At 53.3% G+C, this 27,838-nt stretch overlaps 1 protein-coding gene and 1 long non-coding RNA gene across 2 annotated transcripts in view; both read left to right on the plus strand.

Annotated features, from left to right (window-relative positions):
• SLC20A1 (solute carrier family 20 member 1) overlaps positions 1–3,673 on the plus strand; it is a 13,855-nt gene extending 10,182 nt beyond the window's left edge. Inside the window, exons 7-11 of the mRNA XM_039872623.1 lie at positions 6–275; positions 355–913; positions 1,466–1,651; positions 2,120–2,204; positions 2,796–3,673. Coding sequence (XP_039728557.1) covers positions 6–275; positions 355–913; positions 1,466–1,651; positions 2,120–2,204; positions 2,796–2,951 — 1,256 coding nt within the window. The 3' untranslated portion in view covers positions 2,952–3,673. The remainder of the gene's footprint in view (positions 1–5; positions 276–354; positions 914–1,465; positions 1,652–2,119; positions 2,205–2,795) is intronic.
• A 2,340-nt stretch (positions 3,674–6,013) lies between these two features.
• LOC120610313 (uncharacterized) lies at positions 6,014–18,172 on the plus strand. Its single transcript, XR_005654911.1, has 2 exons — positions 6,014–12,379; positions 12,496–18,172. It is a non-coding gene; the product is annotated as an uncharacterized LOC120610313 (long non-coding RNA).
• Positions 18,173–27,838: the final 9,666 nt, after the last annotated feature.

Raw genomic sequence — 27,838 nt, forward strand, 5'->3', positions numbered from 1 at the left:
TTTAGGAGAAATCAAGTGCAGTCCTTCAGAAAGCCCGTTAATGGAGAAGAAGAAAAACTTGAAGGAAGACCACGAAGAAGCAAAATTGTCTCTTGGTGATGTCGAATCCCAGAGCCCTGCTCCTGAGACAGGGCCTGCCACCGTGCCCTTGCGGGCTGTGGTGGAGGAGAGGACCGTGTCCTTCAAGCTGGGGGACTTAGAGGAGGTGCCGGAGTGCCAGCGGCTCCCTAGCCTGGACCTGAAGGAGGAGACCAGCGTGGATGGCACTGGGAATGGTGAGTGGGACTGCTTGGCACGCGTGCTGCTGGGGCCACCTGGGGACTTGGTGCTGAGTGTCCTCCTGGGTCTTGCCAGGTGCGGTGCAGCTGCCCAGCGGGAACCTGGTCCAGCTCAGCCAGGCTGTCAGCAGCCAGCTGGCCGTCAGTGGCCACTCCCAGTACCACACTGTGCATAAGGACTCGGGCCTGTACAAGGAGCTGCTGCACAAGCTGCATCTCGCCAAGGTGGGCGACTGCATGGGGGACTCCGGGGACAGGCCCCTGAGGCGCAACAACAGCTACACTTCCTACACTATGGCCATCTGCGGCATGCCTCTGGACTCGCTCCGTGGCCGGGATGGCGAGCCAAAGGGTGAGGAGATCGAGAAGCCGACGTGGCCAGGTGCAGACAGCAGGAAGCGGGCCCGCATGGATAGCTACACCAGCTACTGCAATGCTGTGGCCGACCTCCACTCGGCCTCTGAGGTGGACGTGGGCACCGATGCCGAGACAGCTCTGGGGATCAGAAAGGGAAGCAGCGGCTCTCTGGAGGAGTGGAACGACCAGGATAAGCCAGAGGTTTCTCTCCTCTTCCAGTTCCTGCAGATCCTCACGGCTTGCTTTGGGTCCTTCGCCCACGGAGGCAATGACGTCAGGTTGGTGACCTGGGCTCTCGTGTTGCTCGTTCTGTTCTCATGCCTCTTGCCCTCCATGCGGCTGTGCTTGTGGCCACGGGGCTCCCACACGGGACCCCAAGTGGTCTGGTGGGATGAGAGGGTAGACTTGACAACGGAAGGGGCAGTGAAGTCTTTCTCCCTAGAGTGAGTACAGGGCATGTCTTCCACCTCACAGACCTCTTTCAGAGGGGCCTTTGTCTAGGCAGGACCGGTTCTTCACCCACACCTGCTGGCTGTGGGAGAGGGAGCACAACGTGCCCATGGGAGGGGCTCGTAGGCTGCGGCCTTGGTTGTGTGCTTTGTAAACTCGTGGTCTCCCTGTGGGGACACTGGGGTTGCGCGTATGGCGTCCACTGATGAGCGCCTTTGCCTTCTCTTGTGCGTGTGGGACTGTTCATTCCCTGTGATACAGACCTGTTTGCCAGGTGAGCTTTGAGCATCACTGAGATAATTAGCAAGTTGCTTGGCAAACCGGAGCTGACCAGGTTCTAGTCGTGCTGAAACACTATCCTTGCCTTTGTTTTCTTTCAGTAATGCCATCGGCCCTCTGGTTGCTCTGTATCTGGTTTATGACACAGGAGATGTGTCTTCAAAAGTAGCAACCCCAATATGGCTGCTGCTGTATGGCGGCGTGGGCATCTGCGCCGGCCTGTGGGTGTGGGGCCGGAGAGTCATCCAGACCATGGGCAAGGACCTGACACCAATCACGCCCTCCAGGTGAGCCGCCTGCACACACAGCCTCAGCTCAGGTTGGGTTATGGGTCCTCACGCTGTCCTTGGTGCTGTGAACTTCAGTTACTACTTCCTGTCTGGCCCTCAGGCGTTGTCTGTCAGGCATTCACGGATTTAACTCCAGTGGCCTCAGAGCACAGTCACTTATTCTAAGGAAGGGTGTGCCAAGAACGAATTATGTGTACTTGGCCTTTATGTGTTTTACTTGGGAGCCGAGACTGACATTTAAACTTTAGTAAACTCCTGGGCTTCCAGAAACCTTAAACCTCCAATGCTAGAGAAGAGGGAGCAGGGCAGCCGTGGCCTAAATGGAGTGGGCTCCTAGCGCTCTAGCAGATGAAGTGGGGGCTTTGTTACCACGTGGGGCAGCGAGACAGCTTTGACTTTGGGGTGGCATCAGCTCATCAGAAACCCAGATGTCATTCTTGACAAGTCACCTGTTTGTGTCCGCAGTGGCTTCAGCATTGAGCTGGCATCTGCCCTCACAGTGGTGATTGCATCCAACATTGGCCTGCCCATCAGCACAACGCACTGTAAAGTGAGTGATGTCATGCGCCATGCCCTTTGGATGGTTTGTGACATGAGGTTTTTTCTTCGAAGCTTTGGTTTAGAAAGTTTATGCAGTGGGGCGTTGAGTCCACACATTCAGGACAAGTGACTATAAGAACATAGAGGCTCAGAGCCTCTCGGGACTGAAGGTCTAAGAAATGGGGCTGTGTCCTAAGGTTGCTTAGTGACCATGTGGTCACCTCGGGGGAGGAAGAAATGCTGCCTGAGGTGGAGTGTAAATTGGCTCATTGTGGGGCCTGGAGTGATTGGCTATGAAATCTAATATCAAGCTTTTTCTAGAATGATCTTTGGAAAACCTACAACTTAAAGTGACTTGCTGTTAAAGCAACTAATAGTTTCTGGTACATTTCATTTAATCCCTGTAGCTCGGAAGGGGAAGGAGGTGTTCTTTCTATTGTGCTTCACCCCAGTCCATGCAGACTTGAGGACTGGCTTTTATGTTACTTCCTCTTCCCATGAGCACTTGGTTGGCAGTCTGGGCCCCCATGTCTGTGAAGCCATGCATCTCTACTTCAGCACCACTGCCCTTGTGACGGGTTCCCGCCCCGCTCTCTCCTAGGTGGGCTCGGTCGTGTCCGTCGGCTGGCTTCGGTCCAAAAAGGCTGTTGACTGGCGGCTCTTCCGCAACATCTTCGTGGCCTGGTTTGTCACGGTCCCCATTTCCGGTGTCATCAGCGCTGCCATCATGGCGGTCTTCAAGTATGCCATCCTGTAGGCCTGAGGTCGAGGCGGGAACCGTGTCCATGCTGGGCCACCTTGCATTCCGCACCTTTGAGGGGTGACGAGGGTTTCAGAAGGCCTCAGGACAGTCTCTAAGGTGTGGGAGCTGTGGGAGGAGGTGTTGCTCGTGCTGCAATTGCTTTTGTGCTTAATACCATGTGTCTCAAAATTAGCTAAATAGCCAGGTTTATACTGGTTCCCATTGGCTGTGACTTCCTGTACATACTTCTCTACTTTTTGTATCCAGCTTCCATTCCATTGTGTTTTGATGTTGTCTCTAAAGATAATTTGTGATTTTTTTTTTTTAAAAACACCATTCAGAGCCGTATGACAGTGCTCTGCTTGGTGATATCACCAGTTTCTGCTGCACACGCACAGGACTTAACAAAAATATGCCTGAAACTTTCCTGTAGTCGTAGAGAAGCAGTCACATCGCCCTGCCTCCTGTCAATGGGGGCAGGCTCTGCTGGCATCCTTGGGAACTTGGGGGCAGTGTTCTTGGGTGCAATGACAGGGCATTGTGACTCTGCCAGCAGTCCTGACAGTGCCGTGGGGCAGCGAGATGAAAGTCTGCTGCAGCCTGGTGGTCCTGGTTCCTGGCCGAGCGGGTGGAGGAGGAGGCGGGTGTGAGCTCGAGCAGGCTAGATGCGCCGGCCTGCCATGTCCATCTGTCTACCTCTTCACTCAATAAAAGATCTACAGTTTTTAGAAACTGCATTCTCCTGGTGTTTATTCATATTGGAAGCATTTGGGCTCCTGACTGGTCAGCCTCATGTTCTTAGGAGACGGGGTATCTCACCCAGTAGGGACTGCACCAGCTTCAGGTCCCCACTCCCCCCATCGCGGTCCTTTGGTGGGGACTGTGTAGCACTGGCAGCTTTTCTTGCAGCAGCAGAACCTCGACATTCTCACAGTGGCACACACAGATACACTCACCGGTTTCAACAGCCGCAGTTTTCCTGTGCGAATGGACTGGCTTGCAATTGTTTCTAGCTCTGTGGTTGCTCAGATGGGTGGGGGGCGGTGTGTGTGTGGGGCTCAGCTTTATTTAAAAATCCTCAGTGTTGGTCTCAACTACTATCTCTTACTCCTGGTCAGCACAGTTTGCGGGAAGTGTGTTGCTTTGCAAACTACATGACAGTTCTTGTCCTGAGAGTTGGTGTTAGGAAGGTGCTCTTTGGCAGCCAGCCTGTAACAGGGCAAGGCTCTGCCTGCCTGGCCTATGCCCAAGGGCTGAGGTCAGGGCACGCTGTAGAGTCTCCTATTTACGTCGGGCCTATACTCAGCTTATGCACGTGGAGTCGTCGACACCTGCAGTGGGTCTGGCCCTTACTTTACAGCTGATGAAACAGGTTAGAGGACATCTGTCGCTTTCAGGGAGTTTGTTATCAGGGAGTGGACATCATTTTCAGCCTTCAGGGCTCGCTGGATGCACCTTGTGGCTTCACAAGAGGGAGAGGACTATAGTCAAGTGGAACCTGGCACCATGCTCTGAGCTGAGGGTTCTGCGCAGACCCTCTGAGTTTCAGCTTTTTTTGCTGGAACCATGTGGCCTAACATGGCCCAGACCCTGTGATCTTCCCTGTGATTGGCCGGGGTGATACAACGGGCCTTCCAGCCCCTTCAGTCCTGGCGGCACCCTGTGTCCACATGGCATCGGTACAAGCTTCCCACTCCTAGGGGATGCAGACCTTAAGGCCTGGCCTTTTACTGTGTCAGAGGGGCCTGCCTTTGGGAAGATCCATGTCCTGGTGTTAGCACCGAGCTGCTGAGTCACACAGCGAGCATGCGCGGTCACTTCACCCCACAGGTCTTTTACTGCAGTATGTTGTCTTTTTTTCATGCTGGTCACTAACCCACCCTGAAATGCCACTGGCTGTCTGATTTCATCTCAGGATTATCAGAAGCAGCGGGAATAGTCTCGACCGGTTGGGGCCTCGTGCACAGGTGTGGACGGGGCTGAGCAACTGCATCCCAGAGCCTTGTGTCACTTTGGAGGTTCCTTAGCCTACTTGTTGGGTGTCCTGTCTCCTGCGGTCTGTGTCTTCCATGTTTCTTGGTTTAACGCCTGCTGTTGGTGGAGAGCGCCAGAGGGCAGTTTCCCAAGAAAGCATAGGAGAGGATTTCCGTGTTTTAACTCCATCTTCATGTTTAGTTGATGGTTCAAGTGTGGAGTCTAGATTTGAGTTCACCCCTCAGAGTGCTCCCCGTTGGGAGAAGCTGGCGGGATGTTCGCTCCCGAGAGGTGGGCGTGAGATGGCTAAGAACTGCTATGTCTTTGAGCAGACGGAGCACTTCGCCCCGAGTCACACCCCCGGTTCTGGGAAGGCCCTGAGTTGCTTTGATGTCTCCACACCTTCTCTTTTTCATTTTCTTTTTTGAGCTATCTAAGCTATTGAATCGGTCCTCTAATTTCCCAGTTTTTTACTCAACACGTTTTTCTCTTTCTCTGACCTAGTCTTTTTTTGAGAGATGTCCTCAACTCCGTTGTCTGATCCTGCTGCTAAAACTTCTGCTCCTTTCTAATTTCCAAAAACAAAAAAAATAGCATCCTGTTTTATGGATGTAATCAATATCTCTTTGAAAATATTAATGATAATTTTAATTTGTTAGAATAGAATACTTCATCTTTTTTACTCTGGTCTTTTACTATAGTCTCTGCCATGCCAAAGGCCTTCCTCGCCTGCCTGGTGCTCTTCTGTCATCTCATATTTAAGAGACTGAAATGCTGGTGGGAAGTTCAGGATGTGGATGGCACTCGGGAAACGGTGGTTCTCAACTGGAGGTGGTTTTTGCTCTCCCTGCCCCCTGGAATGTGAGGCAGTACTGTGACTTTTGGTTGTCACGGTTGGGGTTGCTAGTGGCCAGAGATGTTGCAATAAACGCCCTGCAGTACGCAGGGCCCTTAGCAGTGACCTGCCTGGTCTGAGGTGTCAGTCCTGAGGTCAAGAGCTGGGGTGATCTGGCCAGCTCTTTCTTGGGGGGTTCACAAAAGAATCAGGTGTAAACCTGGCTCGGGGCTCAGGAGTGCACTGTTCTCAGCACAGGCAGTTGCTTTGTGGCATGAATTCGATACCACATCCAGAAAATAATTCAGCCTACCCCCCAACACTGTTTAAATATCTGTTGCTGTGGTGTGTGGTTAACGGGTGGTGCTTGTGTGAAGTACAAACTCTAATGCTAGTTCTATCCACAAGGTACTTTACAGAGGACTGCTGCCATCCGTGTCCGTGGCTGCCAGGCCACGTCTTTGGAAGTTGGTGGCTGATGCTGTGTGTCTGCTGTTCAGTTCACAGATGACAGAGCTTGTTGTCACCTCCTTACTCCCAGTGGCGGACAGAAAGCAGGAAGAGTCTTAAGCACCGCTGGTGAAGGGGCTTGAACAAAAGCGAAAACTCGATTTTTACCATCAAATAGCTTTTGGTGATCCAGCCACTGGACAAAGATGTGATTTCGACTTTTCATGGACTTTTGGATAGGCTGCTAAGGCTACAGCTGGAGATTGTAGTTTCCCTAGCTCTAGCTGAGATTTGAAAGACAGGAGCATATCATGGCAGAAAGTGACGGGGACATGTGGTGTGGCAGAAACTCACCGCAAATTGTGTTGCAGGTTCCGAGTGAACGGAAGCTGAGTTGTGTGAGATGTGGGAAGGCCGGGCCACTGTCTTGGGGAGCTTGGTACAGGTGACCTTGTCAGCTTGAGTGGGGAAAATGATTGTGATGGAAAGGGTGCAGATGTCCCAGAGGGATTGGTGGCCAATTTCACGTGCAGGGACTCCTTGGAGATGATTCAAACACTGAAAAAAAGATGCATTGGAAGCCTATCCCAAAACCATTTGATCTCAGTGTTTCTAATGTTTTAACTCAGTGATCCCCAACCTTTTTGGCACCAGGGACCAGTGCTTCTATGAGAATATAACACCTGATGATCTGAGATGGAGGTGAGGTGGTGATGCTGGTGATGGGAAGTGGTTACAAATACAGATGAAGCTTTGCTCACTTTGCCGCTGCTCACCTCCTGCCATGCAGCCCGGTTCCTAACAGGCTATGGATCAGTACCAGCCTAGGGGTTGGGGAACCCTGTTTTAAATCACAGTGGACTAAAGTAGTCATTACTATTTTCTGATTTCTGAACACGTTTATAACATTTTGACAAAACAGTTTTTAATGTTTTGACAAAAATTTTAAAGTATATGGGACACCCATGTCCCCTGTAGATTACCAAGTCGCCTGGCACGGTCATGTCTGGACCCGCATCAACAGTCCAAGTAAGGGTGGCCTGTGTATTTCCTGCCCTCAGCTCTGTTTGCTGTTTACTACTCAGTGGGCCTTCCATTGTGCCCTTTGGAAACTTCCAGTCTAATGCCACATGGAGGTAACACATGACTGCAGTGTGGGCACAGAGTCTGCCGCTTAGAAACATTTCATTATGGGGATTTCAGGTACATCCAGAAACGCCCAGGTGCCCACTGCCCTGCTCCAGCTGCAGGTGGCGTTTGGCCCCCATTTCCAGCCTCTCCCTCACACGCTAAAGTTTTCACTGCAGTATTTTAAACCAAACAGGTCACCTCACCTGTATAACACTTGAGGATTTGTATAAAAGATAGTGCTTTGGTTTTAAATGTCATCCCAGGGTGCCCTGAGTACTTCCTGCACTACCAGCATTTCTGGTTTACCCTCCTTGTTGTGTCCCTTCTGGAGGGACCTGTTCTCTTATTTAGAGGCTTCAGTGGCCTTGGCCGTCTCGGGCTGGCCCCTTGTCCCCATGTGCTGTCTGTTTTCCACTGTCTTGGTTTTGTCTCCTTGGTGGTTGACTGTCTCTACAGTGGTCTGTTACTTCCACTTTGGTGCGCTTTCAGAGGGAGTTGAGGGTTACTGGAATGCTTATATTGAAAATTTTTTGAACAATTAAGCATAGAAGGTCAAGAGTGAAAGAATCTTGCCCAGTCTCGTTTCCCAAAGGTAACTCACTGGCTTGCACTTTTTGGGCATTTTGCCTGTGCATATATGCACATACGTGTGCACGTGGGAGCACGTGCACACACGCAGACTCCAGAGAGATGAAGCTGCTTGTCCCTTGGTACAGCCCTTGGCTCGGTGCTGAGCCACCAGGGGACCTGCCGCAGCAGCTGAGAGCCGGAGCGATGTGGCACCAGCGTGCACGCATCTCCTCGCAGGCTGGCCCGTCTACCGGCCAGGTTTAGCTTTTCACTGGTTTGTTTCCAAACTGGCAGGAAATGGAAGGGTTTGTTTTTTTGCTGGTTTTCTCTGCCATGACCTGTTGTGGTGCCTCCTGGTTCGATCAGGCTCCTCGGCGCACGTGCGCTGTATGAGCTGCGTCTCCAGCACTGTTCTTCGCCTCCATACGGGAGACCTCACCCTGGACCATCCCCAGTTCACCTGGGACACAGGTGTCTGAACAGGTGGAAGGGATCAGCTAGTGGGACGCTGCTAAGGTGTCCAACCAGGCTGCTACTTCTGTGACAGACGGAGAATTTCGAGACTATTCTTTGATTTTTAAAATGCCAACTAAAAACGAAGCACTGTTGCTGCTGACCAGGGTCAGATGGCATGCCAGACTGCTGCATGTTCCCTGACCAGACTGTGGGCAGGGTGCTGCCTGTCCATGGAAGCAGGATGGGTACTTTTTGGGGAAGGCTCCCTGGTGTGACTGTGGAGACCTAGATGGCAGGCTTCCACCTCCCCTTCGTGCTATTTCCAGAAGCGACAAACGCTCCCTAATTGCAGGCTTGAGCCGAATGCCTCAGCAGTGTTTCCCACTGTGCTAATTGGAAAAACATAATTTTCAGCACACTGTGTCCCGCTTTGCAAAATACTAGCCGGCAGCTGAGTTGCCATTTCAGTTCATAAAGTGTAATAGCACTTTTTGGTTCCTCACAGAGGACGATAGACTTTGCGAATCCTGGGAGGCCTTGCCATGCATGAGAGCGTTAGAGCTCAGGCTTTGCCTGTGACACCCATTGCTTCTTGATCTGATGCCTTGTTCTGGGGTCCTCTGTTAAGTTTAACTTCAGTTATAAATTTTGGGGGCCAGGTTCTAAGAATACTAGTCAATACCGCTGTTACTGGGACAGTCACGTAATGGGCCTTGTGTGCCTGCCCTATTGATGTGGAACGAGATGTTGTCTTTTAGCTAAGACCATGGCTGCTCGCAGGCTCAGCATCAGCCTCGATGTGGTGTCCTCACTAGTTTTCTGGGGACACTGTCCACTGCAAGTATAGAGTTTCTCTTAGAGTGGTTCTGTCATGTCCACGAAGAATCACTGGCAGAGAAGACTATAAATTCACAGTTTCCACTGGACCCAGACATCTTGTAGGCGGTAGCTGCCTCTTGCGTCTGGTTCGTGCAGTGGTCAGAAACATAAGCTTTGGAGCCAGCCTGGTCTGGGTTGTAACCCCAGCTGTGCCCCATACTAGCTGTGTATCCTGCAGGTATGGAGTCTCAGCCTCAGTTATCTTTTCCAAAGACTGGTGATAGTAAATAACAGTGCTGTGTCACCACATTTTCCTGAAGATTAAGGACAGTAATGCAGTAAAGCGAGCAGTGCCTGACACTTCATAAATAGTGTTGGTAACTGATCTCATCAAACAAATGCAGGCACCTTTGACCCAGTGATACTTTGTCACCGATTCCCTAGGCACTGTCTTCGGCTGAGATGTGACAAATAACATTCCTTCACGATTCCCTGTCTCTTAAATCCAAAGTGAAGGATTTAATTTTGAAGGGTTGCCTTTGAAGAAAAGTTCATAAGACACTATGTAAAGTATGATTATGTTAAATCGAACGGCAGAAATACCAAAAACAGAAGAAATTTTATTTCCCTCAAGTGAAAGAAGCCCAAGTGCTGTGATGGTGCCCCCACAGTCACCAGGATGGGAAGACGGGCTCCATCTTCACTGTGTGATCATCACCTTAAGACCCAAGGACCCAAAGGTGTCACCTGTCTTTTTTTGGAAAGTTAAGTTGGATCACTGGGAGTCCCAATGCCTTCAAGAGAGAGAAGCTACAGGCCAGAGGGTAGGATGTGAGCCTCCGCTTCTGAATCCAATTAGAAAACAGAACTCATGTGTTTCACAGCAAACTTCATCAGAATTGTTGACAAGGTGGCAAGTGTTAACCAAGAAACTGAAGTGGCCTAAAGCCACCCAAGGTGTTGTGCAAGCAGCTGCTGCTGGGGCTAGGGAAACAGACAAGAGGTTGGTGCAAAACTTCAGGAGTTTGGAGAGGACCCATGAGGCCGACAGGCCCCCAGGGCAGGGCTGCAACTCAGCTGGTGCAGGCATCTCGGGTTCGTGGACCCTGAGGAGCTTGTGGTAGCAGCTCGTGGTTTTGACAGGCTTCAGATCTGCAAATAGGATGGACTGCCACAGAGGAGGCATTGCATCAGGGAAGGCCCATGAGGCCATCTTTACAGACGGAGGCTGCTGTGTTGTGGGGCAGCCCACATGGACTGACAGAGAGGGACCAGGCCCTCACTGACAGCACCGTATGCTAGCCATGGGCAAGTCTTACTGGCCATCCGCTGTCCCAGCCCCACTATGACAGCTCAGCTGATGCCATAGCACAAAGATGAGCTGTCAGGCTGAGACCCCCTCAAGTTTCCCACCCCCACCTTCTGAGCACATGGACCGCTGGCTTCAGGCTGCTGAGTTTGGGCCGTTAAGATGTAATGCGGGCTGAGCCTGCAGCTAGGTGGAGGTCAGGGGACTGGCGTCCCACATCACCAGATGTCACAGAATCGTGTTTGAAGACTCCAACTGTGGAAAGCCTCTGCTGCCCGTTTGCGGGGTGTCCGTGCTGGGGCTTGTGCTCACGTTCACAGAGCCAAGGTTGGGTGTGGGCCAAACAGCTCAACTCAGGGCAGGCAGAATGAACCATGAGGACGGCCATAGTGCTGCCATCCTGAACAACTGGCTCTGGTGTCCTTGGACTGTGGGGCCCTTGATGGCTGGGCATTGGTCTGTCCCCACCCCTGTGCAAGGGGTGCCTCACCTGCCCTGCAGCACTCTGCCAGCTTGCCCCTGGTCTCTGTGATGACACGAGACTGCGGGGATACGCTGGCGGGAATGTGTTTGGAGGCAGGTTTGTGTCCAGCATCAGCTTTGCAGGGCTGCAGGGACAACGCCACTGCTGCTTCCTTGCTTGGTTACTCCAGGCAGCTCTCCTGGCATCGAGGGACCACCCTGTGTCTTGGGAGGCACAGCAGCCATGGAGGGCCAGCCCATATCGCTGGGGCACTTTTTCCTATAACAGCCACAAATCGTTCCCCAGACACAGCACTGTTAATGTGGCTTCGTGACTTAGCTGTGCCTTCATTGGGGGCTAGCTCTGTACGGCAGGGGCTTCCAGTTCCTGCCGTGGGGCATGGGCACTTCCTAAGCCTGCATCCTTGTCATTTCTATGGTCTCACATAGGGCTGATGGGGTTTCGAATCCTGAGCTTGGGAAGAAGCGACAAGGATGCCGGAAAGACCAGTGGTGTTACGAGTCTAAGGCGTAAGGCAAGTCCCTCTAGAGACACAGGTACTTCTCCCCAGATTTTGAGGTCCTGCAGAAAGCCTGGCGCAGTGGGTACCTGTGACATCTCAGCAGCCTTGGGTTCTGGGGGGACTTCAGGAATTTTGGCTCTGAGCCAATCCTGCCTCCACCAGGACGGATGTGTAAGCAAGTATGCCCTCATCACAGTAACTCTTGGGACTCTTGCTGGGGTCTGGGCAAGGAATATTCTTCCATATGGTTATCGCCACAACCCAAAGGGAACCATGCATCTGGGGGCCCCATCTTTAACTTCGGACCAGACAGGAGCAGGTCAGCTGGGCTTAACAGGCTGACCTTTCTGGGGGCCTGAATCCCCCATAAGTACCATGGTCTGTCCCCCACCCTACTTGGTGCTGGTGGCCCAGAATGCTGCTTCCTTTTCCCGTGTCTGTGCCCTGAAGCGCCTCCCTTTGTGTTTCACTGATGATCCTGGGGATGTGGCCTCCAGGTCCTGTGAGGCCCCTTTTCTCCTATCTGCCCTGGGCAGAGTGTGTCTGCCTGGCCCCCAGCATGGGCTTCTGGACATGAGGTGTGCCTCCCTGGACCCAGAGCATACTCAGCTCTCTTGTCCTTTCCCAGCTTAATGGACCAGTAAGGTTGAGTGTCTTCTGCGATGACTACACAGGGATTGGGAGAGCAAGACATAAGCTGATGAAGTTAATGCTCAGCCAAAGTGCAGTGACGAAGGTTTGCTGCATCTTCCCACACAGTCCCAGAGCAGACACGACCTACTTGCAGTGGCATGTGAGGTCGCTGCATGGTCCCGCCCTTGACCCATCTGCTGACAAGCCCTGTGGGTATGAGCCCAAACTTCACCCTTCTGTGCATCCACAGTTGGCCGTGCAAGCCTCGAGTTTCTGGCAGGTGATTCATCCACATGAGACTTGTCTGCTCCCTCACAGGCCTCTGTGCCCAGGTCATCACAGGTGAAGAGTGGGAGGGCGGCACCAAGCATTCTAACTGGGTACCGCTGGCCCCAGGACCTTTGTGCAGAGCAGGACCCGGCCCTCCTTGGGCAGAGGAAGTCTGAGTGACAGAAACAAGCAGTTCATCAAAGAAGAGCTAATTTTAAGAAGACATTTTGGAGTAGCTGCTGGAATGGTAAAGTCCCCAAGCTCCTGGGGACGGGATTATTTTGCTGATTGACTGCCAGGGGATGGCACGCGCCTGCTCCAGGTCTCGGTGTGGGGAATTTGGACCACCAGGTCCTTTCAGCTAAAAAACTCCAAGATGTGTAGGTTTGCCGGATTGGCAAGCCCCTTGAGGAGCCTGCATTCAAGCAGAGGGGAGGGGACAGGAGAACAGGCTGCGGTGGCTGTCACTGACTGGCATAGCCCTGCACCTGGCCTTCCTGTTTCCTAAATTAGCGCTGCCCCACAGAAATGCAAGACAAGCTACATGTAGCTGTGATTTTTCTGGAAGCCACATTTTAAAAAGTAAAGACATGGGACATTGATTTTAATAATATATTAGATTTAGCCCATATGTAAAAAATAAGGTTTCAGCACATAATCAAAAACTATTAGAGACTTAATGTTTGTTTTTGGCATCACGTCTTGGGTATCTTGTGTGCTTTTGGTATCTCAGAGCGCTTTTTGATTTGGGCCAGCCACACCCTGGTCCTCAGAACCACAGGTGACCGGGGGCCACCGTCTGGACCATGTAGCCCAGCCCTACAACATAGTGAGGGCATTCCCCCATTTACAGATGGAGAAAGGGAGGCTGAGGGGCCTGCAGTGCCCTTAGATGACCTGCCATTATGCCTACTGTCTACAGCCTGAGGACAGCACTGACCAGTCCTGGTGCAGTGATATAGCAGACAGCATGGGGTGGGGGGCGGTTCAGAGCAGGGAGGGGCCACAGGGGCTGGTGGAGGAGTTCAGGTTATCTCACAGCCACAGGAAGGCCTGGGTGTGGGTTCTGGGTGGGCTGGTCTCCCTGATAAGCTGCCCAGACAGCATCTTCCTGGAGGCCTTGAGGACTAATAGGGTCATTTGTGCTGCATTTCAGGTCTCAGTGGGCCTTATCCTCCCCTACCCCAAGAGGTTTCAAATGAATAGCAGAGAGAGGTGTAACATGTCAATATCATATGGCGACAGTGTGCGCCGGTGACAATGGTCTGTACATCATCATAGGAACACCCTGTGCCCTGGCAGTGCAATGTCCCAGCATTTCTGGGAGGTCTTCCCCCCACTGCCCCCAGACCCAGCGCTGGCCTTAAGAGAGACGGCGCCCATGCCAGGGTCCTGCTGTCCAGCTTTGGTTTACAGGCTGATTTTCCCCAGGCACAGCCAACTGAGAGGCTATTCAATGTGATTATGAATTTAGGGGATTTTTCTACTGAAACTTTATTACAATGAAAGCAACTACCTGCAAATCTGTGACCCCTAGGTCACAGACAAAAATGTAAACGGGACAGAGAAGGGCCTGGGTCACCAGAAAGGCACAACATCAGCCTGGCTCTGCCACCCGCCGTGGAGACCTTCCAGATGTCCCCACAAACATCACAAAGATCCAAACATGGTAGGTGACTTTAGTAACAAACAGTTCGGTCTTCAAAGCTTTTCTGAACTGGTAGAAAATTTCACAGCATGAGCCTGAGCCTGGGTAATATGTTTCCTGCCTTGAAAGCTGCTGTGGAATCAAGGTAATTGTTTATATGAAAGCGCCCCATGAACCCCAAGGCTGCAAATATATGCTGGCTGCTGCTGTGACCCGTTGCCATTATCAGCTTCCTTACAGTCCAGCTGTAGCCGCACTGGTTTGGGCTCCTGAGTCTTCTCATCAAAATCCCTGCAGCCATAATGTCCCTGGCAAGGACATGGGCTGGCCCTCAGCCCAGGCAGAGCCTTCCTCATCCAGTTGCATACCCACAGGATTGGCCAGGAGCTGGATCTCGCTCAGCCTCTCCCTCCTGACCGCGCCCCTCTTTATGATGGATGAGCAGGAGGCCACCTGAAGTTAGGTGTTGATGGCAATCCCTGGGAGCTGTGCTCAAGCCCCACCAGGGAAGGGCAGGCCAATGAAATGAGGGCAAGGACCAGGGCCCCCATGGCCTCTGCTCCCACCCAGAGCAGAGGTCAGGTCGGTGGCCTGGGCGTGGGTGCACAGGGCAGAGGCCTCACAGGGAGCTGGAACATGGAGCTGACTGTAGCCATCACTTTGATTTTCTTGGTTGGCTTTTCATGCTGTCGCTTGTCTGTTTCCCAGATGGGTGATTCAAGATTTCAAATCTTTAAAATGGAACCTCTGGCCAGAGCCCTTACCTGGTGTTGTCCTAAGGGAGAGGCTAAAGCCCTGGGCCGGGCAGCTGGCCCTGTTGTGTGATGACTGACTGTCTCGTCCTTTGTTGCAGGGGGCAGGGAGGGAGGCGACCTGGCCTATCCAACTTTGCCTGGTAGCTCTGGGCCTGGTCATGTCCTGAATCCAAACAGGCAGCAGCAGGCTGCACCCTCTGTCTCATTCAGCTGTAAAGCCACCAAGCATTACTGTGTACACACAGCCCACACTTTCGGTTTTTCCTAGACCTTTTCCTGTGCTTCTTGAAGACTCATTTTATTTAGGCACACTTCATATGTGATAAAATACACCCATTTTACATATGCACGTGATGGGTTTCGACAAATGTCCAGCAGCATACACTTCAATTAGAGAGAGAATTCCTTTGGTGTCCCAAAGTTCCCTCTCCCTCTTCCACTTCTGTCTCTGAAGTCCTGCCATTTTCCAGAACTTGCTGTGGATTTTATCTGGCAGCGTGTGTCCCTTGGTGTCTGGCCTTTTCACTTGGTGTGGTGTCTGTCAGCAGTGTTCTTGTTTCTGTGGCAGAGTGGTATTCCATTGTCGTTGCCTGCCACCTCTTTAGTTCTCTCTTGTTTTTGAGTTTGCAAGAGATGGTCCTTTCAGCCCCCTCCCATTGAAGTGACCCTCGCGGCCACTGGGATCTCCTAGGTGCAGAGTTTTACCTCTCTCTTTTTTCTCTACCCAGGCCCTGTCCCCACCCTCTGCACCCCCCACCTACACCTTCTGTCAGCCACAGAACATGGTGATGTTTCTGCTGGTTCTTTAAGACCATGTTAAAAATAGTCACTTAATGCACAAGCAGTATAAAGTAACATCAGGAGACGCCAAATAAAAAACTCAAAAGTAAAACAAGTGTGCAGTCTCGACAGCCTGCCAGTTAAGGCCCAGGCTGACCCTGGCAGATGCCAGCTCCCCAGCACCTGCTCTTCCAAAGGCTGTACTTGTGCTGGACGCACATTTCATGTCACCTGGTTCCTTATGTGGGTGCTTTGACGTATCCGGATGCAACACACTGCTTTTTCAAACAATTATTTCCAGCTTTAGAAACATAAAAATAACACATGATTATGGAAAGAAAAAGACTCAGATGATACAGAGGAACGTGAAATGAGTAGGAAATATCTATAGCCAGAAGCAGCTTGCACTATGTGGGGCCAGAGCAAAGTGAAAATGCAGATCCCTTTTCAGACACTGGACGTTTCAAGACAGTGCAGCAGTGTGTTAAACCAGGCACAAGACTTTGTCACAGAGGGTTTTTCTCCCTCCCTCACTAGTGGGACTTCTGTGAGGAAGAGCAGAGGAAGAGTGGGTGCCCGTTCACTGCTATGTGTCGCTAGCAGGTCGTGCTTCTTCACTCACTCTGGCATGTGAGCCAGCTCTTCACATGCGTCCAGCCGTGAGTGCCTCACCACGGCCACTTGCAGGGACCATCCCCACTTGCCTCTGCTGGGTAAGCCGTGGTCACTGTGGACCCCAGGTTCACCCAGACGGGCTGGGTCTGAGCTCCAGCTCCACACCACCTGGGGATCCCAGGATGCCCCCATGCTCCGGAAACGGTGCCCTCCTGTGGCCTCCGACTTCAGCTGCTGTTCCTGTGGGTCCTTCAGATTTGACAGCGACTCGTTCACAGAGGCATGGGGACACGGAGCTTTTCTGGAGCACAAAGGGGCCTGGCAGCCAGGGCACAGAGGCAACCCTGTTGTCTGAGGGTCCTGTCTCAGGGGGACCACTGGTCCTTTGCTAGTGTGGCTGCTTTCGCTGTCCCCGCCCGCTGCCCCACCTCTGTCCCAGGAACAGACTCCTGTCCCCTGCAAGAAAATCCAGCCCTGTCTTTGGATCCCACTTCACTTGAGCCTGTTGGGGAATGAATGTTCTCTTTTTTCTTCTTTTTTGTTTTATACTTATTGTTATTTGTTTTCCTGGGTTTTCTGGTGCTTTCTGGAAAGTCTGCATTCTGAGGCTCTCAGTGTCCCAGTCTGGAACCAGTGGAGGAAGAGCAGGCAGAGAGATGGAGTGACATAAGCCAGAAAGGATTGAGAAGGACAATTTAAAAATTTTTAATTGAAAAATTTTTGGAAAAGGCAATATAAACAAGGAAAAATACTCAAACTGTAAAAAAGAGACTACAGTGAAAAACAAGCATTAGCCCCCACCATCCATTCCACAGTTCACTTTCCTAACAGCCACAGTTAGCAGCTTCTCACTGATTTTTTGGAACTATTTCATGCACGTGTAAGCATAAATTATATGTACTGTGTGTATGCGTATGTGTTCTCTTAAAAATAAATGGTGGCCTATTTTATGTAGGGCTCTTTTTTTGCTTTTTAATAATTTAACAGTATGTTTTCACTTCTATTAGTGGAGCTAGTTATAAACATAGGTACATAAACACACATGCAGATATATACATTTTTTTCTTGTATTTGCACAAAAGGCACTTCAGCTTCCAGGGCTCAGAGCTTCCACGAGTACCCCTGATGTCAGGGGCAGGACCTGGGCATGGGGATGGACACTTGTGGCTGTTAGGTTGTGCTTTTGTTTTCAATTACTTTCTGCCCACTCTGAGGGATCCTCACCCCCATGTGATTGCGTGAGTCCTGTGGGAGGTGTGGACCCCTTCCCCTTGCTGGCCACATCGCCTCTCGGCCCATGGGAGTGAGTGGGAACAAGGTCATGTCAAAGCATGGATAGCCGGGTGGGTGCTCTGCTCTATGTCCTTATCCTTGGTCATGAGAATGGAGATAGGCTGTTCCTCAACTGGTCCCAGAACAAGAAGACTTTGGGAATAAAGCTACAGTTGACACAGCTTTTGAGTAACATGGGTGAGAGAGAAACCTGCTTACTGTAACCCCTAAAATTCCAGCATTGCTCGTTACAGCAGCCAACCTTATAGGAGCTGATGTGCTGGGCTGTGCTCAGGCCCTGATGGCCCCAGGGAGCAGGTGCCTGCCAGCATGGCCTGTGTTGATCGGATCGACACCAACTGGTGAAGAAGTTCCTTGTTATTACAGGAATCAAGACATACCACTGGCACTGCGACATCCCATACAGGTGGCAGCGCCAGTTGCTTTGGGTGTTGGGAAAGTCATCTGGCAATGTCTAAGGAGAGAACTAACAATTTTTACTTTTAGAAATCTAGCTGGAGAAAATCAGAGACATGCAGGGAGGTTCCTGGTAGAGTTATTGAAAAGCTGGAAACAGTATAAGCAAACACCTCATCACAGGGGAGCAGCATACACATTATTCTATGTGGTGGATACTACGTAGCCATTAAAATCAAGTAGCCGAATATTTAATGAGATGGGGCAGATATTAATGTTTTAATACTTAGTGAAATAAACAGGATACAGAACTATATCCACAAGACAATCCTGGTTCAATAACAAATTTGGGGTCGTGCCATTTATAATTTGATATGTTTTTTCATTAACAGTATATGAATTAGCATTGCACCCCTGTGTCAAGTATGTAAACATGTATCACAAACACAGGGGAGAAGTAAACAGAAACAGCTTATCTCTAGGTAGCTCTTTCTTTTTTGTACTTTTTCTGTTTTCCAAACATCCCATGATCATGCACTACTTTTAATCAGAATCAAGTAACTGCTACTGAAAAATAAGAATCACTCAGGTCATCTCCAGGGCTGTGCTGGTGTGCAGTGGCGGCCCAGGGGCCCTAATTGGGTTCTGTGTCTAAGAATAAGCCTGTGTGTTTAATCAGGTCACTCTCCAGTGACCTAGAATCTGCACAGGGCTTAGCTTGTGCTGTGGACCAAGGAGATGCTGGGAGGGGCCGTGAGCGGGCCCCTTCTGCCTACAGTGGGCTCGGTCCGAGGCTGAGAACTGTGCTGCCTGCTTCCTGAGGGAACCAACCTTCCTGCCCTCTGACTTTCTTCGTTAACAGTGAGTTTGGACCTCACAGTCTTGGTGGCGGTTGTTTGTGGCGGGGCAGGGCTTTGCTGGGAGGGGCCGTGAGAGGAAAGCTCCCAAGGGGTGACCAAGGTTTATAGAGCAAGCCCTCCCATTTCTTGTCTAGAAAGAGAAAATGACAACAGCGCTGATATCCACATCCCAGGGCTGAGGTGACAATCCAGTGACAAAGAGGATTGAGGTCATGGTCTGTTCTCAATAAACGCTGGACACTTCCATGAGGGACAAGATTCCCAGGGCCTGAGACAGGGGGCAGCGGTTACCCGTGTACACGTCAGATCCACTGTCAGCTTGATTTGTCAAGTGTCTTTTTAAAGATAAGGTCCTAAAACTTTACTGCACATGAGAATCACCCAGGGATCAAATGATGTCCATACCACGGACCAGTCTCAGGAGGGAGGTGGAAGGCTACTTGCACTGGCCATGGCCCTCCTTGGCTCAAATGCCCCCGTACTTGTGTGGCTGGTTCTCGCTGGTCAGAAGGTTGAACTGCTCCCCATGGGACTCAGCCATGCAGACTGACATCCCGCCTCTGCCCCCAAATGCAAGGGAGTCATGGCAGTGATGCTTTGGGTAGGTTGGGAATGCAGACCCTTGGTCCCAACCCAGACCTACGGAGTCAGAATCCACGTTTTCACCAGATACGCCAGGTGACTCATGCAGAGTAAGCCTGAGAAGCTCACTAGGACACCTGTGAGCCTCTGTGGGCCTGGAAGATAGGATCCCAAGCAGGGGACAGGTCGCGTGCCCTGCTGGAATTCAGGTTCCAGGCCTGCCAGGCACCCAAAAGAGTCTTGAGGGGCCTCTTCCTAGGTCTCAGGCCCGATATGGCATTCGTCCACCCATGCTTTACCAGGAGAAAGAGCGAAGGAAACCATACCCACGTGTAGCCACGTGGTTAAGGACCCATTGGGAAGCCGCTGAGTCCAGGGCCACCGGTGAGGGGAACGCAGCTTTGTTGGTTCCTGGTCCGTGTGGGCCGCTGTCCTGCTCGGTGTCCTAGTTCTGGGCTCTCCCAGAGTTTTCTTAAAGCAGGACTGAGGGAAAGTGCAGTCCGGTCCCTGCAGGCCCGTTTTTGGTGGAATATATCTCTGTTGGTGTCTGGCTTCTGGATTTTCTCCCAGAGTCCCAGGCCTGTGGTGGAATATTCTAGCAGGAGCTGGACTTCCTATGTTGGTGTCCCTTTCCTCAACCCTGGGGAATGATACTCTCCTTTCCCCCAACACCTTCCCTGCTACCCGCTGTGGCTGCCCGTACTCTGGGTTTAGTTACTCTTGTCCTTACAACATTGTCACTGTCCTGTCCCAGAGTTGGCGATGGGACCTGAATCCAGTACAGCTTCTCAAGCTCTGTCGCACCTTCTCATCCAAACTCGGGCCAACAGGATGCTGATGTCCAGCCCTGGCCTGATGCCTCCCTCAACCTCCCCATCTGCCCTGCATGTGCACAGCCGGCCTCCCCCTGTCCCTCACTGACCAGGCCGTGGCCACGCCTTCACTTCCTGCACCTTCCTCCAGCCTTGTGCCCACCCAGGCCTGTTTTGGTGCCCGGCATCCCTTGCCTGAGTCCTTGTACCATCCTCTGAGCAGGCCTCTGCCTACCAGCCGCCCCTCCAGCATGTCCTCCTCACCCCAGGCCAGGGAGATCAATGCCCTGTGCTCGTGGGACCAGGTTATTTACAGCCCTTCGCATGTGACCGTCAACTCCAACAGGATGTCCCGGCTATCAGCATGGCCCCACACTCCCATCCACATGCTCGTGGCCTCAGCCTGGCCGATGCTGACTTACCCTGTAAGGCCCCCTCCTCCAGGAAGCCTCCCCTGACTACCTGGTTCTCTAGGACTTGGGTTTCTCTCCCCACTGTTTGTTGCTGAACTGGGTTGTCTGCCTCCTTGGACTGTGAGCAACTTACAGGCCGGTGACGGGTCTTCCTCATAGCTCTAAACCCAGCTTCTAGCACAGGCTTGGCATGGAGGATGCTTAATGAAATGTGGTATCTGCGGGGATGGAGCTGTGTGCAGGAGGGACCGAAGGCCGCACCGTTTCTGAGTCCCACGCAGCCTCCTGCTACCTGGGGCCCTTTGGTCTGTCCTCAGCTCACCCAGATCCTGCCAAGCAGCGGCCTGTCCCTCCAACTCAGGGTCGCAGCAAGGGGTCCCTACCCTGCTCTGGCCAGGCCCCAACGCCCCTCTTCCCTGCCCAGGCCTGTCGTGGGCTCCTGCAGCTGCTGCCCTGTGCCCACTTGGAGTGCCTTCCCTGCATGTCTCACAGTCCTCAAGGACAGGACACAACTGTACCCATGTATCTTGTACCTTCCATCCCCTGCCATCCTCAGATTCTCCCCAGGACCCATGCCTGCCAGGGCTGCCTGCTGCTGAGCCACGAGCACTGCTTTTCCAGTTTAGGGTAAACAAGGCCTCATCCCTAAGAGAGGATCCCCAAGGAGCCTCACATCAAAGTCACATGGGAGCCTTGGCCCCTGCCACCGCACCCAGCCTAGGCTCCTTCAGGTGGTCAGGACTGCCCCGTGGGCATTTTGTCTACCCTGTTCCCTCTCCACCCTCCCAGGAGCTGCAGGCCCCTGTGCTCTGGCCTGAGCTTGGGGTCAGGCCTCAGTCCTGGAACCCTCACACTGCCACCCTCATGCACACATGCACACATACATGAACGCACATGCCTCATGCCTATATATCCTCACAAATGCTTACACGTGCATACGCACACACATGCCTACATACATCTATATACCTGCTGTCCCACATGCTCCCACACACACGCACATGCATACACACACATGCATACACACATGCATATACTATGCCTGGTTTCACACATGCTGTTACACACATGCACATATACCTACACACATCTGTACTATATCTGCTCGCTCACGCTCTTAACATGTACATGCATGCCTACATTTATAGCTCTCACACATGTATTTATGCATGTCTATACACATTTACCTGCTCTCACACATGCATACACACATGCTCACATATCTACACACACATCTATATGATACCTGCTAACATGCTCCCACACGCGTACATGCATACATGCACCCATGCCTATACATCTGCTCCCACACACATGCTCTTACACACATGCACACAAACATCTATACTTGTTCTCATACACATGCCTATACATGTCTATACCTGTTTTCATACATACTGTTACACATGTGCACACACATGCCTACACACATCTATACCTCACACATGCTCACATGTGCGCACACGCTCATGAACACACCCATACTATACCTGCTCTCACACATATACACACATGCACATACACATTTATACTGCACCTGCTCACACACACGCCTATATATACCTGAACTCACTCACATATACTCACACACACACACCACAATCTCTGGGTGAGAGGTTAGGGAAGTTCCAAGAACCTGTCTCTCATTACCTAACCTCTCACTCAAATCTGTCCCTTCCTGGTCCCCCGCTAATGGAGGGGCCAGCCGTTGCCCTGGGCGGGGCAGAACCATGCTGGCTCCTGTGCCTGATGGCCCTGACTCAGCCCCAGGCACTCCCTGCAAGTGGAGTCCACCCTCTGCCCCCAGTCCCTCCCCATCCACCCCAGGATGTGCTCTTTGGCAGTATGGGCACATGGGCAGGCAGGAGACTGCTGGGTGGGGACCCAGGCTGGGCTCAGGGCCACTGTGCTGGGGCCAACTCCACTGTCTCCAGGTGTTTCCATTCCATCCCTCGGCACTGGGCTAAATACCATACATAAAATTCCTTCTGCTCTAAAGTAATAAAAATCCTGCATTTCCTTAAAGACCTCAGCGGGGACTCCCTCCTATCACAACCATCCCAGCGCCTTGCTCCAGGCCCTGCCTCTTCTCCGCTTCGTCATTTGTGAGAAAGCCCTGGCTAGGGGCTTTTTGACCTCAGAAGGGTTTTTCCAAGCCAAGGGATGGAAGCTCCCCAGCTGAGCCGCAGGTCCCGTGTCATGAGGCAGCTGGGGACCATGTGGGGTCATGCCTCCTGTGAGAGTTGACAGGGACAAAGCCATCGCAGCTGGGCCTGCTCCCCTTCATCCTCTGTGGATTGCAGGTGCAAACCAGGGTGCTCATGAGAGGGTGGGAGCAGAGGACAGACCTCCAAGACCATCGTGTGGGGGTCCAAGGACACAGACCTTCTCTTAAAACTTTTTTAATTTGGAAATAATGTGAAGTTTATAAAAAGTTGTAAAAATAAAACAGTTCATAGAACATCCGTCCTTATACCCTTGACCAAGATTCTACATCTCATTGACACTTCACTCCATGCTCTGTCTCCCAGGACACCATGACCTACCTGTTTAGCACTGGTGAGGTGGATCCCACGTGCCTAGATGGGGCGGGCTGTGCCCGGCTGCCAGGGTCACTCCCATGTCTGGCCCTCCCCATGAGGAAAAGCCAGGTGTGTTCGAGGGGTTGTGTTACATGGGTGGGCCTCTCCAGAACCCTTGGCCAGGCCAGGGCTGGGGGCTGGAGGGGTGGGGAGGCAGTCAGAGGTTTGGGGAGGGACTTGATGGGGAGGAAGGAGTGAAGCAGGCGAGGTGGGGGAGCGTGTGACCAGGAGTCATGGGCTCTAACTGGACTGCGTACCTCATGTATCCCTGGAACCTGCTGGCCCTGTGAGGAGCTCTGGAGGCTGATGCAGGACCCCTGGTATCCAGTCAGCCCTGCAGATGCCTTCTCTGTTTGCCAGTGTGGTCGGGCTGCCACGGACCAAAAGCTACGGTTCCTGCTAGGCGGAGGGTAGGCCCAGCACGTGGATGGGCTTGTGACTCGAGGGCTGGATGCCCTCACCAGGGCTGGGCCGAGCTGGGGTGGCCCCCTGGCTGAGCTGTGGCGAGTCAGGGTCTCCTGTCCTTGTGCGTGTCTGCATCTGCTCCCCACGCCTGCCCTGGAGGTCCCGCTTCCATCTGACTGTGGTGGACATGCAGGAGCCCACTTTGCAGAGGGAGCAGTGCTGAGACAGGTCACCATGGTGATGGCAGGGGCCGAGGCCCCCATGCACCTTGATCTGTGGGCCAGGCTGTGAGAGGGAGCCCACCCTCAGGCTGGACCTGCCCTTGGCAATTCCACTCTGCTGGAGGCAGGGAAGCAGGGCACTCCTTAGGCCCCTGCCTCTCATGCCCCGTGGTCACCCTGCCCCATGCCCACGGCGCCCTCTGCTCCCTCTGGGACATGGGCACCTCCCTTAACTAGGTGCCTAGGTCCCCAGCTTGCTGCCAGGACAGGAAGGGCTACGAGTGAGCCTGTCCTCCACAGTAGGCAGGCTCGTGGGACATGGTACACATGGTTCTAAGGGTGTGGGAGAAGGACCACCTATTCACTGGGACCCCATCTTTGGGGACATCTTCGAGTCCGAGAAGTGGCAGGGCTGGCGACTTGCCTGGTGGCTCCTGAGCTGTCTTGGGAGCTGGGCACCTGGGCAGAGAGAAAGACTGGCCTGTCATCGCCTTCCCTCTCCCGGTGGGGGGGTTGCAATGACCATGGCAATGCTCTCCACCCTGGGTCACAAGAGCACATTTACTTTATATGTGAGGGAACAGACCCAAAGAGGTTCGGTGTCCTGTCCAAAGTCACACAGCCAGAAGGGGCAGAACTGAGACTCAGGCCCCTGTCCATGCTCCGGAGCCCAGTGGTGTTTCTGTGGCCAGGGCTTCACTCTCACTAACCCCGCCCCTCAAGTATGCAAAGTGAGTGGACAGCACCTGCCCCACAGGGGTGACCCAAGCATCCTCGGGCTCAGGAGCCCAAACACTGTGGGTTGGAGTTGCTGCTGTGGGCCTGGAGTCCTGCGTGACCTTGGCACCTGTCAGGGGCCTATGCTGACCTTGCTCCCTGGCCGAGTGTCACTGATGTGGGGACGGGGCCAAGGGCATGATGCGCACAGCTGGTCAACTTTTCTGTCCTCACCACATGCCCTCATGGGAAGCAGGGAGGGCCGGAGTAGTGGCCCATGTGCGGGTCTGGCAGTGAGGTCCTGGCAAGGTTGGCAGGAAAGCACCATCTCTTTCAGGCCGGTCTCCCTCAGGAACTGGACCTGGGGACCCCCCTCACCCCCTTGGACCACTCACACTGTGCCCTCTAGGCTCTCCCTCCTGCATCATCTGGCAGACTTGGCACACGCACCCTGGACCAGGGAGGCCATGCCTAGAGATTGCCTCCCATGCCCTGTGGTCACCCCACCTCCCCACAATCACATGGCCACTTCTGCGCCAGGTGGATGGGGCTGTCCTGGGCTGCAAGTTGTCAGCTTCACCTAGAGGGATACTCAGGTACCATCAGGTGCCCAGTGAGGAGGGGACATGCCCCTACGGGGTGGGGGTGTGGGGAGCGGGGTGCCTGCGGGCTGCCTGCCAGGGGCACTGTCCAGGCACCCTCCCAGCCCTCTGACTCCCAGCCTCTGCAGAGGCCACCTGTTCTTGCCTGGCAGCGCCCTCTGCTGGCCCATATTTTGCATGACACAATGTGCTGTGCCATGCTGTAGGGTGATCTTTCCCCTAGTCACCACTGTCACCCTTCTTTGTGAAGTGTCTGCCTGCCCAGTCCTCATGGGTCCTCATGTGAGAGCTGGGCAGCTCTGATCGAGGCCGGAGGCAGGAAACACCCCTTGTGGCTCACTGAACAGCCACCACAGCTGGGATAGGCCCCTGGCCACAGCAAGGGGACTCAGGTCAAATGGCATCCTGGGCCAGTTGGGGCCAACAGTGAAGGGTATAAAACGCTAGGTGCCATGTGACTCTCTCACAGCCCCTGGGGCAGCTGGGCAGGTTTGTCACCTTTATTTTACAGATGAGGAAAGTGAGGCCCACTCTAAGAGCAGGGCTTGGTGACAAGGCAGGGGCTGCTGGGGACAGAAGCTGGGCTGGGCATGGGCCTGTGCACACCTTCTGGGGGGCGTCAGGAGGCACTCATGCTGACCACTCCCAGGGCCAGGCAGGTAGCTGTGAGGAAAGCAGGAGTGGCCTCTGGCCATGTGCAGAGCTGGCCACCTGGCAGAGGACTGTGCTGGTCTCCTTCCCTGCGGTGGGCAAAGCTCCAGTGTCCACTGGTGATAGGTCCAGGTGACAGACCTGACCCCAGCAGATAGGCTCACCCAGGTGGGGATGCGGTCCTGGTGGGATGGATCCTCCATTTCACACACTGCCCTCCGCCAGAGCCACTGAGCTGAAATGTGCTGCAGTGCCTGCCTCTGCGGCCCCCGGCCTCATCTTCCTGTACTCCCAGGGCAGCCAGAGCTGGTGGTCCCCGCAGACACTCAGCCTAGAAGGCCCACTGGTCCCGCCCTCCCTGCAGGTAATTGCGCAGCCAGAAACACTTGTGCGTGTGTGGAGGGTGGGGGAGGGAGGGGGAAGAGGGGTTATTCAGACACGAGGCCTCTAGAGACATTTCCTGTATCAGCCTCACCCCAGCTTTAAACTGACTGTATCTTCTCATTCCACAGTAGAGAGTGATGGCCCAGGAAGAGGAAGCCACTGTCTCTCTCAGTGCACACAGGGATGGCGGGTGGCAGAGGGGTTGGATGGAACAGCAATGCCGGGAACCACTGCAGCTGGTCCCCTCAGGGGGACCTGGACGTGCCCTGGGTTAGGAAGGGGATGGCCAGTGTGGAGCCTCTGAGGCAGCAGGCCAGTTCTCCAGCCGAGTATCACTGTCTCCATTTTAGGAGATGCAGCATCTGAGGTCGGGGTCTGGCCTGGGTGTGAAGCCAGCTTTCTCTGCTGCCCGCAGCTGCCTAGGTCGAGGGAGGGCGGGTCTATCACCTGTGCCTTATTCTGCGGAGTGCCAGTGCAGCCCTGCAAAGTCGTCCCCTCGTCCTCATCGCCACCAAGACTGCCATGACTCACTGGTGACATTGCTAGTAGACTAGAGCCAGGTTGGGACCCTGTGTTATTCACCCCCAGGGACTTGCTCTGTGCCACGCACTATACTGCCACATGCTGGAGACTGAGCTGTAACCCAGCAGCCTAGTCCATCTCATGAGCAGGGCTGCAGGGTTCCTGAGGGTAAAGCTCCAGGCCTGGCACCATCACCAAACTGTCAGACTCGGCTGCTAAAGGTGAGACTAGTAGGTGGAGGAAGGCACGGTGGCCCATGGTCAACAGCTAAACGGCTAAACGACTAAATGCACTGCCTTGACCTGCCATGCCTCTTTCTGCCAGGACCCCCTGCTCCCACAGCACCGCTAGGCGGAGGCTGGCGTGGGGAGTACAGGCATGAGGCCCTGGAGGCCTTGCCAATGGAGTGTCTCTATCTCCTCCTGTCCCAGCAGACACCCTGTGGGGGCGTCCTTGGTCTTCAAGGAGCAGAGGGCCCACTTGGACCTGGCCTCCTGCCTCCAGCCCTGTAGCCAGAGGTGGGCTCACGGGCTGGGAGGAGCCCCCTGGCTGTGGCGGAGGTGCTTGGTCACTTAGGGCCACTGCAGGCTGTAATGGGGGTTCCCAGCTGAGACGGCATGTTGGAGATTGTGGGAGCTTCTTTGTCCTCAAGTGCAATCACTCCTGAGTATGTGAAAATACAGATTATTTTATTATAAATTGCTTTTCTTTTTATTTCTCCTGTGTTACAATTAGGGTACTGAGTTGATATTTTGAATTTTAGAGACAGTAGTTATGTTATCCACGAATTTCAGTTTAGGGTAGAAAAGGGGAAATGAAAATATCTGGTTTTGAAGTAGGGCGTTGGGTCCGTCCGACAGGGCCGAGGACCAAGGCTGTGTGCCAACTCTTGCCTCCAGCCCCCCAGCCGACAAGCCAGTCCCCCTCCGGGAGACGCTGCAGGACCACGAGTGGGGCTCCCACGGCCACCCCTTTGTTACTTGTGCTGCCTTCACCCCTGCCCTCTGAGACGTGGCTATCATGGGCAGCGGGTTTGTCTCGGGCTCCGTGTGCCCAGTCCCGAGAGAGAGCTGGCACTGGGCTCCGTGTTTTCTGGGTCCCCTTGTGGGTCCCCTTTGGCTGTTTCCAGGCTCAGTGTTGACTGAGCGACATTTCCACCCCAACCAGCAGAGGGCCACACATGCAACCATCAGGAGCTGTGGGTTCTCTGGGGACATGTGGCCTCACCTTT

The sequence above is a fragment of the Pteropus medius genome, unplaced genomic scaffold (genome assembly GCF_902729225.1).
Source record: "Pteropus medius unplaced genomic scaffold, Ma_sr-lr_union100, whole genome shotgun sequence".
NCBI lineage: Eukaryota > Metazoa > Chordata > Mammalia > Chiroptera > Pteropodidae > Pteropus > Pteropus medius.